Source organism: Hemitrygon akajei, unplaced genomic scaffold (genome assembly GCF_048418815.1).
Source record: "Hemitrygon akajei unplaced genomic scaffold, sHemAka1.3 Scf000113, whole genome shotgun sequence".
In the NCBI taxonomy this organism is placed as follows: Eukaryota; Metazoa; Chordata; class Chondrichthyes; order Myliobatiformes; family Dasyatidae; genus Hemitrygon; species Hemitrygon akajei.
The window spans coordinates 1814235-1829356 of NW_027331999.1; the positions used below are offsets into that span (position 1 = coordinate 1814235).

General features: G+C 41.8%; 1 protein-coding gene across 1 annotated transcript; it reads left to right on the top strand.

Moving 5' to 3' along the window:
- The first annotated feature begins 619 nt into the window (after positions 1–619).
- Positions 620–15122, top strand: LOC140723427 (uncharacterized). The gene is made up of 3 exons (XM_073037994.1): positions 620–1882; positions 10541–11827; positions 15108–15122. Exons 1-3 carry the CDS (start codon positions 986–988, stop codon positions 15120–15122), a joined length of 2199 nt encoding a protein of 732 aa, XP_072894095.1. The 5' UTR covers positions 620–985.

Genomic DNA, 15122 nt, shown 5'->3' on the forward strand with positions numbered 1-15122 from the left:
TTTCAATATTTAAGAGGTTCGTATAGGTACCTGGATGGTAGGGATATGGGAGTGGGCAATTTAAATAGTTCAGCACAAACTAGATGGCCCAAAGGGCCTGTTTCTGTGTTGTACTTTTCTACAAGAACCTGAAATATTACAAAAATTCACTCTAAGATCTTTTAACAGCTGTGTGGACCAACCATTCATTTTAGCAGGAATTTTTTATATGGCTTTGAAATTGTGGCACTTTAAGTTAATAATACATAAAAGAAGATCCCAGCTGCATGTCAAGAAAGATTGTTTGCGTGAGACTGTTTCAGTTACTGTGGGGCCAGGCACCCATGCAGCTCAGCAGGAGCAGGGAATAATACCAATGGAGAGAGTCAAACTGAGCCAAGGCACAAATTGGAGATGGCAGAAATGCCCCATTCTTATAGAAACAGGAACAGCATCAGGGAGTTGATGGTCATTCCAGATACCAGCACTCTGCCCAGTCAGGAGATGATTTCTCTGTCCAACTTGGGTAGAACCTCACTCTAACAGTGTGATACAGATCAAACCTTGGCAACTCAAGTAATCTCATCTGTAATGTTGTCCTACACCCATTGATGGATTTTATAAATCTTTTTACAGGTTAAAAATGAGAAGGAATTTGTCTCCAGGAATCTCAAACATGGCATGCCAGTTTTGTTGTCTCTGTCTAGATGTTTAAGAAATGGGGCAAGGGATTCAATCGACCGTTCTTCATTTGACCAACCGTCATTTTACACAGGAGAAAAGCTGTTCACCTGCTCAGACAGTGGGAGTGGATTCACTCAGTTATCACAATTGAAGGTACATCAACAAGTTCACATTGGCCAAGGCCATTCATCTGTTCTGTGTGTGAAAAAGGATTCAGTTGGTCTTCCCTCCTGTGGACACACCAGTCAGTTCACACCACACCGGGCAGAGGTTGGCCATCTGCTGAACTTCTGGGAAAGGATTCACTCAGTCATCTGACCTAATGGCTCACCAGCGAGTTCACACCAGGGAGCGGCTGTACACCTGCTCAGTCTGTGAGAAGAGATTCACTCACTCTTCCACGCTATGGAAACATCAGCGAGTTCACACTGGGGAGAAGCCGTACACCTGTTCAGTCTGTGGGAAGGGATTCACTGAGTCATCCACCCTACTGGTACATCAGCGAGTTCACACTGGGGAGAGGCCATTCACCTGCTCAGTCTGTAAGAAGAGATTCACTCGGTTATCCCACCTCCAGAGTCATCAGCGAGTTCACACTGGGGAGAGGCCGTTCACCTGCTCAGAATGTGGGAAGGGATTCACTGAGTTATCCAACCTACAGAGTCATCAGCGAGTTCACACTGGGGAGAAGCCGTTCACCTGCTCAGAATGTGGGAAGAGATTCACTGAGTTATCCAACCTACAAAGTCATCAGCGAGTTCACACTGGGGAGAGGCCGTACTCCTGCTCAGAATGTGGGAAAGGATTCACTGAGTTATCCACCCTACAGAGACATCAGCAAGTTCACACTGGGGAGAAGCCATTCACTTGCTCAGTCTGTGGGAAGAGATTCACTCAGTTATCCACCCTACAGAGTCACCAGCGAGTTCACACTGGGGAGAAACCGTTCACCTGCTCAGAATGTGGGAAGAGATTCACTCAGTCATCCACCCTACAGAGACACCAGCGAGTTCACACTGGGGAGAAGCCGTTCACCTGTTCAGTCTGTGGGAAGAGATTCACTGATTCATCCACCCTACAGAGACACCAGCAAATTCACACTGGGGAGAAGCCGTTCACCTGCTCAGTCTGTGGGAAGGGATTCACTCAGTCATCCACCCTACAGAGTCACCAGCGAGTTCACACTGGGGAGAGGCCGTTCACCTGCTCAGTCTGTAGGAAGAGATTCACTCATTTATCCAGCCTACAGAGACATCTGCAAATTCACACTGGGGAGAAGCCGTTCACCTGCACAGTCTGTAGGAAGGGATTCACTCAGTCATCCACCCTACAGAGTCACCAGCGAGTTCACACTGGGGAGAAACCGTTCACCTGCTCAGACTGTGGGAAGGGATTCATTTATTTATCCAGCCTACAGAGGCATCAGCGCGTTCACACCGAGGAGAAGCCATTCACCTGCTCAGAATGTGGGATAGCATTCACTCAGTCATCCCAACTGCTGGCACACCAGTCAGTTCACAATGGGGAGTGGCCATTGTTATGAATCGCTAGGTTTCATTTGCTGTAGGCTGTCATTCTGAGAGAGAGATATTAAGGTGATTCAGTCTGATTTGCAGCTTGTTTAGTTGTAAGCGAGGACACAGACACTCAAGAGTCAGACGGAGATGAAAGAGGTAAAATGGAAGGATGAAAACCAGGGAACTAATGGCCAAGGATCACTGTTTGGAACTTTCCTATGCCCACAAGGGTGGATTAATCATCGATTCACCGTACATCGAATGTGTAGTTGTCACCTCGTTTGATCCATAGGAGTGGATCTGATTTGGGGTATCCTGTGAAGACTGCTGATGTGTTAACCCTTGCCTGGGTGTGGTGTGGTAATTCACTTGAAGATGATACTCCTTGTGACAAGTCACTTTGTGTGATAATTAGTATGTGAGATTTTGGAATGATGACAGATAAAATCTACAGCGACTGTTCTCTCATTTTGCCACCATGGAACCTGAGGAATTTGACATAATTGCCTTCTCTCAACATTTACCCTGGATTACAAATATCTCTCTCATCACCTATTCTGTGGATAAACTGAACTTGCCTACTTTACCATCTCAAGACTCCAAGCCTTGATTCCCCCGAGCTCAATAGTTTGGGCAACACACACAAAATGCTGGTGGAACACAGCAGGCCAGACAGCATCTATAGGGAGGAGCGCTGTCAACGTTTCGGGCCGAGACCCTTCGTCAGGACTAACTGAAAGGAAAGATAGTAAGAGATTTGAAAGTAGGAGGGGGAGGGGGAAATGTGAAAGATAGAAGACCGGAGGGGGTGGGGTGAAGCTGAGAGCCGGAAAGGTGATTGGCAAAAGGGATACAAAACTGGAGAAGGGACAGCATCATGGGACGGGAGGCCTAGGGAGAAAGAAAGGGGGAGGGGGGCACCAGAGGGAGATGGAGAACAGGCAGAGTGATGGGCAGAGAAAGAGGGAACAAAATATCTAAATATATCACGGATGGAGTGAGAAGGTGAGGAGTGGTGTTAACGGAATTTAGAAAAGTCAATGTTCACGCCATCAGGTTGGAGGCTACCGGTAGATAAGGTGTTGTTCCTCCAACCTGAGTGTGGCTTCATCTTGACAGTAGAGGAGGCCATGGCCTATTCTGCTTTGATAGTTGATGAAGCAGCTGATTATGACATAGTGAAACAGGCTGTGCTCAAAGATTACGAGTTGGTCCCAGAATCACACAGGAAAAAATTTGGAAATTTGTGAATCAGACTTATCTGGCATTTGCTTCTCAGAAGTCTGTGTGTTTTGACCACTGGTGCATGTATAAAAATATAAATGATGATTTTACAGATAGAAAGAGTTGGTTTTAATTGAAGAATTCGAAAGGTGCGTCCCTGATGATATAAAGACATATTTAAATGAAAAGGATGCTGCCACTTTGCAGGAGTCTGCTAGATTAGCAGATGAGTTTGCTTTAACTCCTAAGGTTAAGTTTATCCCGAATAAGAGCTTCCAAAAGAGTAGCAGGGATAACCAGGGCAAACCAGAAATTAAAGCTGGGACTAGTGATAAGAGTAAGGATGAAGGGAAGCAGTTGAAGGAGAAATATTCTGGTCTTACTTGTTACTGTTGTAGGAAAGCTGGTTATGTGATGGCTAATTGTTCTGTCCTGAAGAAGAAAAAGGAAAAGGAGGCAGTCCCAAATGCCGGTGTTCAGTATGTTGAAGCACCTATAAACCCACAGGGTTCTGAACATTCTGTTGAGGCTCAGTTAAGGTCTGAGTTAAGAAAGGATTCGAACATTTTATGTCAGATGGGATTGTATTAGTAAATGAATGGTCAACCCCGGTACCAGTGAAAATTCTTCGAGTTACTGGGGCTCCTCAGTTACTCATTCTAGGAGGCTGTGGTGGCCAGTGCTATAATATTTGCTGTTGTGTGCTGGGGCAGCAGGCTAGGGTAGCAGTATCAACAAACTCAAAAGGCCAGTGATGTTGTGGGGGTGGAACTGGACTCTCTGACGGTGGTGTCTGAAAAGAGGATGCTGTCCAAGTTGCATGCCATCTTGGACAATGACTCCCATCCACTCCATAATGTCCTGGTTAGACACAGGAGTACATTCAGCCAGAGACTCATTCCACCGAGATGTAACACTGAGCATCCTAGGAAGTCATTCCTACCTCTGGCCATCAAACTTTACAACTCCTCCCTCGGAGTGTCAGTCACCCAGAGCCAATAGGCTGGTCCTGGACTTATTTCCACTTGCATGATTAACTTATTATTATTTAATTATTTATGGTTTTATATTGCTATATTTCTTCACTATTCTTGGTTGGTGCGGCTGTAACCAAACCCAATTTCCCTCGGGATCAATAAAGTATGTCTGTCTGTCTGTACGTTAGACAGCGTTCTAAAGTTTGGTGATGAGACTGACACTGCTGAGGTAAATCTTATTAAAGGCATTGGGGGCGGCATGGTTTCCGTGCCATTGCACAAGGTAACTTTACTGTCAGGATTGGTTTCGGGACCTGTTAAGATCAGATTATGCTCCAGTTTACCGGTGGGAGATATTACTTTGCTGTTAGGGAATGACCTGGCAGATGGTAAAGTTGTTCCTGCAGTGCAGTTGACAACTAACCCAACCACTGACGACCCACAGATGGATTTTAACATTTATCCTTCCTGCACAGTAACTTGAAGTATGGCTAAACAGTCTGCTGACGCAGACGGTTCTGTGCAGCATGATTCTGATACCCATGATAGCCAAAATCGGGATGCAGGTTATGAAGACCAGTCAGGGACTTTTCTGCCTTCATTGTTTCAACAGGATTCAGGTAGTAAGTCTGATGAGAAAGATTTATCCCTGTCTAGGAAGGAGTTTATAGCAGAACAGAACGAAGACCCTGATATTGAAGCTTTAAAAGAAATAGCTCTCTCAGATGATGAGATTAAGAAAGTGCCAGTAGGGTATTATCTCAAGGATGGAGTGCTAATGAGGAAGTGGAGGCCACCTGCTGTACCTTCGAGTGAGGAGTGGGCAATTGTTCACCAAGTTGTAGTTCCTAAAGTTTATAGGACTGAAATTTTAACTTTGGCCCACAGTATACCCTTACGTCGACATTTTGGAGTGAATAAAACTAAACAGGATTATCAAAAAAATGTTACTGGCCTAATTTGAGGACAGATGTTGTGACCTTTCGCAGAACCTATCACACTTGTTAAGTTGTGGGTAAACCTAATCAGGTCACCCCAGTGGCCCCACTGCAGTCTAAACCTGCATTTGGTGAGTCCTTTTCAAAATTTATAGTGGATTGTGCTGGCCCTTTGCCAAAGACTAAAGCTGGCCATCAGTATCTGCTAACTATTATGTGTACTGCATCCAGATTTCCAGAGGCAATACCTCTCAGAAATAATAAAGGTAAAACTGGCGAAGGCTATTACCAAGTTTTTTTTTTACTTTATTTGGTTTGCCGAATGAAATCCAGTCTGATCAAGGAAGTAATTTTACATCTGGGTTATTCCAGCAGGTAGTTTATGAACTGGGAACTAAACAAATTACAACATTTGCATACCATCCAGAATCACAAGGGGCTTTGGAAAGATTTCGTTCTGCCCTCAAAGCAGTGATTAAGACATATTGTGTTGAAAATGGAAAAGACTGGAATGAAGGAATACATTTGCTTTTGTTCACAGTAAGAGAGTTGGTACAATAATCACTGGGATTTACTCCATTTGAACTTGTATTTGGTTGTAGAGTGAGGGGACCTTTGTCCTTGTTAAAGGAACAATGGATTGATGGGGATGTACCTGTTAAATTGTTAGACTATGTTTAGATCTGGATCTGTTGTTGTTTGTCATCTATATCTGTAATCTGGATGATAGTGTGGTTAACTGGATCAGCAAATTTGAGGATGACAACAAGACTGGGGGTTTAGCGGACTCCGAGAAGACTATCATGGCTTGCAGTGTGATCTGGACCAGATGGGAAAATGGTTTTAGAAATGGAAAATGGAATTTAATGCAGACCAGTGTGAGTTGTTGCACTTTGGTATGACCTACCAAGGGAGGTCTTTCACAGTGATTGGTCGGGCACGGAGGAGTGTTGTGGAAGAAAGGGACCTGGGAATACAAGTCCTTAATTCACTGAAAGTGGTAGATAGGGATGGAAAGAATGATTTCAGCCCATTGCCTTTAATGAACCAAAGTACTGATAACAATAGATGGATGTTATGTTGACTTCTAGAAGACATTGGTGAGGCCTAATTTGAAGTATTGTGTGCAGTTTTGGTCACCTACCTACAGGAAAGATGTAAAAGAAGTTCAGAGATTTCAGAGAAAATTCACAAGGATGTTGCCATGTCTGGAGGACTTGGGTTATAAGGAAAGATTTAACAAATCAGGACTTTATTCCTTGGAATGCAGAAGATTGAGGGGAGATTTGATTGTGATATGGAGGCACAGATAGTGTTAATGCAAACTGGCTTTTTCCACGAAGATTGGGTGGGATGACAACCAGAGGCCATGGGTTAAGGGTGAAAGGTGAAATGTTAAGGGGAACATGAGGGGAAACTTCTTCACACAGACGGTTATCCGGCTGTGGAATGAGCAGCCAGCACAAGTGGTGCATACGAGCTCGATTTCAACATTTAAGAGGTTTGTGTTGGTACCTGGATGGTAGAGGTGTGGGAGTGGGCTGTTTAAATAGTTCAGCACAAACTAGATGGCCCAAAGGGCCTGTTTCTGTGTTGAAATTTTCTATGATTGTGACAAGAACCTGAAATAATACAAAAAATCACTCTAACCCCTTTTGACAGCTGTGTGAACCAACCAGTCATTTCAGCAGGAATTTTTCATATGGCGTTAAAACTGTAGCACTTAAATTAAATACGGAAGAACAGAAGGGATTAGGTATGCCTTTTACAGTGAAGGAGGTTGAAGAAGCTCTGGGATCACTTCAAAGTAATAAATCTCCAGGAGAAGATGGTTTTCCACCTGAATTTTATAAAAAGTTTAAAAATTTATTAATTTCTCCCTTTATGGAGTTAATACATCAAGTGGAAAGAACGCATAGACTTCCAGAATCTTTTTCAACAGCTATTTTAATAGTATTGCCAAAAAAAGATAGAGACCTTTTAAAGCCAGCATCATATAGACCTATTTCTTTATTAAATACTGATTATAAAATTTGAAAACAATAAAAAAAGTTTAAAAAAATCTTATCTAATAGATTATCTAAATGCTTATCAAAATTAGTGCATATGGATCAAACAGGATTTATCAAAAATAGACAATTGGCAGATAATGTAACCCGGTTAATTAGTATAATCCATTTAGCGCAAATGAGGGAGGAAACGAGTGTGGCAGTTGCTTTAGATGCAGAAAAAGCATTTGAAAGATTGGAATGGGATTTTTTATTTAAGGTATTGGAAAAATATGGATTAGGAACATCATTTATAAAATGGATTAAAACCTTAAATACTAATCCCAAAGCTAAAGTAGTGACAAATGGTCAAATTTCGACACCATTTCAGTTAACAAGATCAACTAGGCAAGGTTGACCATTATCACCTGCTTTGTTTGTGTTGGCAATAGAGCCATTAGCTGAATTAATTAGAATGGACCCAGATATTAAGGGTTTCAGAGTTAATCAGGAAGAATACAAGATTAATTTATTTGCTGATGATGTTCTACTTTATTTAACAGATCCATTACATTCATTATGTAAATTATCTTATAGATTAGAAGAATATGGGAAAATATCAGGTTATAAAGTAAATTGGGATGAAAGTGAAATTTTACCTCTTACTAATGGAGATTATAGTCAATGTTGATTAATAACTCAATTTAGATGGCCGGCAAATGGTATAAAATATTTAGGTATAAGAGTTGATAATGATATAAAAAACTTATACAAATTAAATTATTCACCACTTTTGAAAAAAATTCAGGAAGATCTTGATAAATGGATGGCATTACCAATAACATTAGTAGGTAGAGTAAATACTATAAAAATGAATATATTCCCGAGACTACAATATTTATTTCAATCATTACCAATACAATTACCCCAGAAGTTTTTTCAAGAGTTAAACAAATATGTGAGGAGGTTTCTCTGGAAAGGTAAGATGTCAAGAATATCGTTGGAAAAATTGACATGGAAACTTGATCTAGGAGGGTTACAACTTCCAAATTTTAAGAATTATTATAAAGCAAATCAACTTAGATTTATTGCATCTTTTTTTGAGAAAGATAAACCGGCATGGATTAGAATAGAACTAGATAAAATAGGAGAAAACGTACCAGAAGATTTTATATATAAATGGGAATCTAAATGGATACGGGAAAAGAAAGAATCTTCTATATTAAAACATTTGATTAATTTATGGAATAAGATAAATGTTGATGATGAGACAAAAAAATCTTTATAAGCAAAGAGATCTTTAATTCAAAATAGACTTATTCCTTTTACAATGGACAATCAACTTTTATATAATTGGTTTCAAAAAGGGATTAGATACATAGGAGATTGTTTTGAAGGAGGTATATTAATGTCATTCGATCAATTAAAGAATAAATATAAAGTATCAAGTAACACTTTATTTTGTTACTTTCAACTAACGGCTTATATAAGAGAAAATCTAGGTTAAACAATGTTATTGCCGAAAACTAATGAAATAGAAATTTTAATTCAAAAAGGAAATATTAAAAAAATTATATCTTGTATGTATAATTTGATTCAAAAACAGGCAATTAAACAAGGAGTCCATAAGTCAAGACAAAAATGGGAAAGTGATTTGAATATTAAAATTGAAGAAACAAATTGGTCAAGAATATGTCTTGATAGTATGACAAATACAATAAATGTTCGGTTAAGATTAGTGCAATATAACTTTCTACATCAATGATATATTACACCACAAAAAATAAATAAATAAAATCCAAGTTTATCTGATCAGTGTTTCAGATGTAACCAAGAAACTGGTACATTTTTACATTCTACATGGTCTTGTTCTAAAATTCAACCTTTTTGGACAAATTTAAGAATTTTACTGGAACAAATTACGGGAATACAACTTCCTCATAATCCAATATTACTTTTATGAGGTGATATTGAAGGGATAAAACCGAAACTCAAACTAAATAAATATCAGAAAGAATTCATAAAAATTGCACTGGCAGTAGCCAAAAAGGCTATTGCAGTTACTTGGAAATCGGATACATATTTAAGTTTAGATTGTTGGAAGAAAGAAATCTATGGCTGTATTCCATTAGAGAAAATTACTTATAATTTAAGAGATAAATATGAAACATTTTTGAAAATTTGGTGCCCTTATTTACAAAAGACAGGACTAAATATATAGGTGCTCTGAAGATGAAACAATTGGTTACTTGGGGAAAGAAATAAATATACATACTAAAGTTATTAAGAACTCCATGGAGCATGTGGAGATCTTCCAACAACCAGGCACTTTTTCTTTCTTTCTAACTTTCTCTTCTTTTGATATAGGGAAGTTAGAGGGGAGGGGGGAAGGGATATATACATTTTTTTCCACACTTGTAATTACTTAAAAACACAATTAAATATATTTTTTTAAAAAAACTGTGGCACTTTAAGTTAATAATACATAAAAAGAAGATCCCAGCTGCACGTCAAGAAAAACTATTTGTGTGAGAGTGTTTCAGTTACTGTGGGGCGAGGAACCCATGCAGCTCAGTGGGAACAGGGAATAATACCAATGGAGAGAGTGAAACTGAGCCAAGAGACGGCAGAAATGCCCCATTCTTATAGAGACAGGAAGAGCATCAGGGATTTGATGGTCATTCCAGATACCAGCACTCTGCCCAGTCAGGAGATGATTTCTCTGTCCAACTTTCGTTGAACCTCACTGTAACAGTGTGATACCAGATCACACCTTGACAACTCAAGTGATCTCATCTGAAATGTTGAACTACACCCATTGATGGATTTTGTAAATCTTTTTACAGGTTAAAAATGAGAAGGAATTTGTCTCCAGGAAGCTCAAACATGGCATGCCAGTTATGTTGTCTCTGTCGAGATATTTAAGAAGTGGAGCAAGGGATCCAATTGACCATCCTTCCTGCTGAGACTGTGGGGAAGGATTCACTCGGTCATTTGACCAACTGGCACGCCTGTAATTTACACAGGAGAAAGGCCTTTCACCTGCTCAGACAGTGGGAATGGATTCACTCGGTTATCACAATTGAAGGTACATTAGCAAATTCACACTGGGCAAGGCCATTCACTTGTTCTGTGTGTGGGAAGGGGTTCAGTCGGTCTTCCCACCTGTGGACACACCAATCAGTTCACACCACACTGGGCAGAGGCTGGTCATCTGCTGAATTTCTGGGAAAGGATTCACTCAGTCATCCGACCTAATGGCTCACCAGCGGGTTCACACTGGGGAGAAGCCATTCACCTGCTCAGTCTGTGGGAAGGGATTCACTCATTTATCCCAACTACAGAGTCACCAGCGAGTTCACACTGGGGAGAGGCCATTCACCTGCTCAGAATGTGGAAAGGGATTCACTCAGTTATCCCACCTACAGAGTCACCAGCAAGTTCACACCGGGGAGAAAGCGTTCACCTGCTCAGTATGTGGGAAGAGATTCACTCGCTCATCCACCCTACAGAGACACCGGCGAGTTCACACTGGGGAGAAGCTATTCACCTGCTCAGTCTGTGGGAAAGGATTCACTCAGTCATCTGCCCTACTGGTACATCAGCGAGTTCACACTGGGGAGAAGCCGTTCACCTGCTCAGTCTGTGGGAAGAGATTCACTAATTTATCCAGCCTACAGAGACATCAGCGAGATCACACTGGGGAGAAGCCGTTCACCTGCTCAGTCTGTGGGAAAAGATTCACTAATTTATCCAGCCTACAGAGACATCAGCGAGTTCACACTGGGGAGAAGCCATTCACCTGCTCAGAATGTGGGAAGAGATACGCTGACTCTTCCGCCCTAAAGAGTCATCAGCGAGTTCACACTGGGGAGAGGCCGTTCACCTGCTCAGTCTGTGGGAAGCGATTCACTCATTCATCTCACCTACAGAGTCATCAGCGAGTTCACACTGGGGAGAGGCCATTCACTTGCTCAGTCTGTGGGAAGGGATTCACTCGGTTAGCTAACCTACAGAGACACCAGCGAGTTTACACTGGGGAGAAGCCATTCACCTGCTCAGTCTGTGGGAAGGGATTCACTCATACATCCCACCTACAGAATCACCTGCGAGTTCACACTGGGGAGAGGCCATTCACCTGCTCAGTCTGTGGGAAGAGATTCACTCATTTATCCCAACTACAGAGTCACCAGCGAGTTCACACTGGGGAGAAAGGATTCACCTGCTCAGAATGTGGGAAGAGATTCCCTCGCTCATCCACCCTACAGAGACACCAGCGAGTTCACATTGGGGAGAAGCCATTCACCTGCTCAGTCTGTGGGAAAGGATTCACTCAGTCATCTACCCTATTGGTACATCAGCGAGTTCACACTGGGCAGAGGCCGTTCACCTGCTCAGTCTGTGGGAAAGGATTCACTCAGTCATCTACCCTACTGGTACATCAGCGAGTTCACACTGGGGAGAAGCCGTTCACCTGCTCATTCTGTGGGAAGGGATTCACTCAGTCATCTACCCTACTGGTACATCAGCGAGTTCACACTGGGGAGAGGCCGTTCACCTGCTCAGTCTGTGGGAAGGGATTCACTCAGTCATTCACCCTACGGAGACACCAGCGAGTTCACACTAGAGAGAGGCCGTTCACCTGCTGAGAATGTGGGAAAGGATTCACTCAGTCATCCCACCTACTGGCACACCTGTCAGCACTCAATGGGGAGTGGCCATTGTTATGAATCCCTAGGTTTTGTTTGCTGTGGATTGTCATTTTAAGAGAGAGAGAGATTAAGAAGGCAAATGTGTCTGACTTGCAGCTTGTTTACATCGCGTGCAGCTTGTTTAGTTTTAACCGAGGACACAGACACTCAGAGTCAAACGGAGACGAAGGAGGAAAAATGGAAGAATCGAAACCAGGGAACTAGTGGCCAAGGGTCACTGTTTGGAACTTTCCTTTGCCCACAAGGGTGGGCTAATTATCGATTCACCGTACATCGAATGTGTGGTTGTCACCTCATTTGACCCATAGGAGTGGATCTGATTTGGGGTATCCTGTGGAGACCACTTATGTGTTAACCATTGCCTGGCTGTGGTGTGGTAATTCATTAAGATGATACCAATTATGACAAGTCACTTCGGGTGATAATTAGTATGTGGATTTGGAAGGATGACAGATAAAATCTACAGCGACTGTTGGTATCAATTTACCACCATGTAACCTGTGGAATACGACATAATTGCCTTCTCTCAACATTTACCCTGGATTACAAATATCTCTCTCTCATCACCTATTCTGTGGTTGAACAGAACTTTCATACTTTACCATCTCAAGACTCCAAACCTTGTTTCCCCCGAGCTCAATAGTTTGGGAGTTATATTTATACACATAACACTCACGAGGAAATCTGCAGATGCTGGAAATTCAAACAACACACACAAAATGCTGGTGGAACATAGCAGGCCAGGCAGTATCAATAAGGAGAAGAACTGTCAACGTTTCAGGCTGAGACCCTTCGTCAGGACTAACTGAAAGGAAAGATACTAAGAGATTTGAATGTAATGCGGGGAGGGGGAAATGCGAAATGATAGGAGAAGACTGAAGTGGGTGGGATGAAGCTAAGAGCTGGAAAGGTGATTGGCGAAAGTGATACAGAGCTGGAGATGGGAAAGGATCATCGGACAGGAGGCCTCGGGAGAAAGAAAGGTGGTGGGGAAGCACCAGGGAGACATGGAAAACAGGCAAACAATTAAATATGTCAGTGATGGCGTACGAAGGGGAAGAGGGGCATTAACGGAAGTTAGAGAAGCCAATGTTCATCCCATCAGGTTGGAGGCTACCCAGCTGGTATGTAAGGTGTTGTTCCTCCAACCTGAGTTTGGATTAATTTTGACAGTAGAGGAGGCCATGGATAGACATATCAGAATGGGAATAGGACATGGAATTAAAATGTGTGGCCACTGGGAGTAGTCTGTTGCTGCTGGTTCATTTCTAAAGCATTACGGTTTGTAAGAAAATGGGTCCTGCGTCTGGGATATGAACAAATTTAAGGATGGATTTAATATCGATTTCATTGGGGAAATCCCTTTTGATTTATTTGTGTGTGGAAAATCAGCAGCAATGGATGTTGATAGATATCTGGAAATGTGAACCTCTCAGGCATTAGAGGTCACCAGAAGGATTGAGTATTGCTAAAACGTTAATACTTGCTAAGGTGAAATTGACAATGAGGAGGGCACAGATGCAGAGGATAATAGCTGAACATTATGTATCTGAGGGTGTGTTTAAAGTGGAGGAGCTGGAGGTGTTTCCTGAAAGTAAACCTCGTGAGCTTGAGCTCCAGTACAAGTTAGAAAAATTAAAGATGGGAGGCTCTGGAAAGGCAGAGGCAGTTTCAGGCTGGAGAGGCAGAAAAGCAGAAAGAAAATTCTCTTACAATCTGTAATTAAGGGGAAGGCTTAGCAAGCCTATTGTGCTTTGACAGTTGCTGAAGCAGCTTATTATTTATTTATTTATGCTGCCCCAATCATCGCCACTGGGCTATAAATGTGCAGGAGCAGTGTGTGGTTCAGTGCTTTGCTCAAGGACACACACGCTGCCTCAGCTGAGGCTCGAACTTATGACTTTCAGATCCTAGTTAAACACCTTAACCACATGGTCACGCGCCACACATTATGACATAGTGAACCAGGCTGTGCTCAAAGCTTACGAGTTGGTCCCAGAAGCAGACAGGCAAAAGTTTAGAAATTTGAAGAAATCTGTGAACCAGACATACGGAATTTGCTTATGAGAAATTTGTGTGCATTGACCGCTGGTGCACATCTGAACATGTAAATGATGATTTTAACAGCTTGAAAGAGTTGGTTTTAATTGAAGAATTCAGAGGGTGCATCCCTGATGACATAAAGACATATTTAGATGGAAATGATGCTGCCACTATGCAGGAATCTGCTAGATTAGCAGATCAGTTTGCTTTAACTCATGAAGTTATGTTTACCCTGAATAAGAGTTTCCAAAAGGCACTTGTCAAGTTGTGGGTAAACCTAACGAGCTCACCCCAGTGGCCTGTACCTGCATTCGGTGAACCCTTTTCCAAACGTTATAGTTGATTGTGTTGGCCCATTGCCAAAGACTAAAGCTGGCCATCAGTATCTGCTAACTATTATGTGTACTGCATCCAGATTCCCAGAGGCAATACCTCTCAGAAATATTAAAGCTAAAACTGTGGCGAAGGCTCTTACCAAAATTTTCAGTTTATTCGAATTGCCTAAAGAAATCCAGTCTGATCAAGGATGTAATTTTACATCTGGATTATTCCAGCAGGTAGTTTCTGAACTGGGAGCAAAACAAATTGCATCATCTGCGTACCATACAGAATCACAAGGGGCTTTAGAAAGATTTCATTCTACCCTCAAAACAATGATTAAGACATATAGTGTTGAAAATGGAAAAGACTGGGATGAAGGAATACATTTGCTTTTGTCCAGATGAAGGAATACATTTGCTTTTGTCCACAGAAAGAGAGTCAGTACAGGAATCACTGGGCTTTACTCCATTTGAACTTGTATTTGGTCACAGAGGGACCTTTGACCTTGTTAAAAGGAACGGTGGATTGATGGGGATGTACAAGTTAACTCGTTAGACTATGTTTTGAAGTTCAAAAATAAACTACACCAAGCCTGTAGTCTAGCGAGACAAAACTTAAAGATTTCTCAAAACAAAATGAAGTGTTGGTTTGATAACAGGGCTTGCGAAAGAAAATACCAGGTGGGAAATAACGTGCTTGTCTTATGTTGACGAATCCACTTCAGGTGAAATTCGTATGA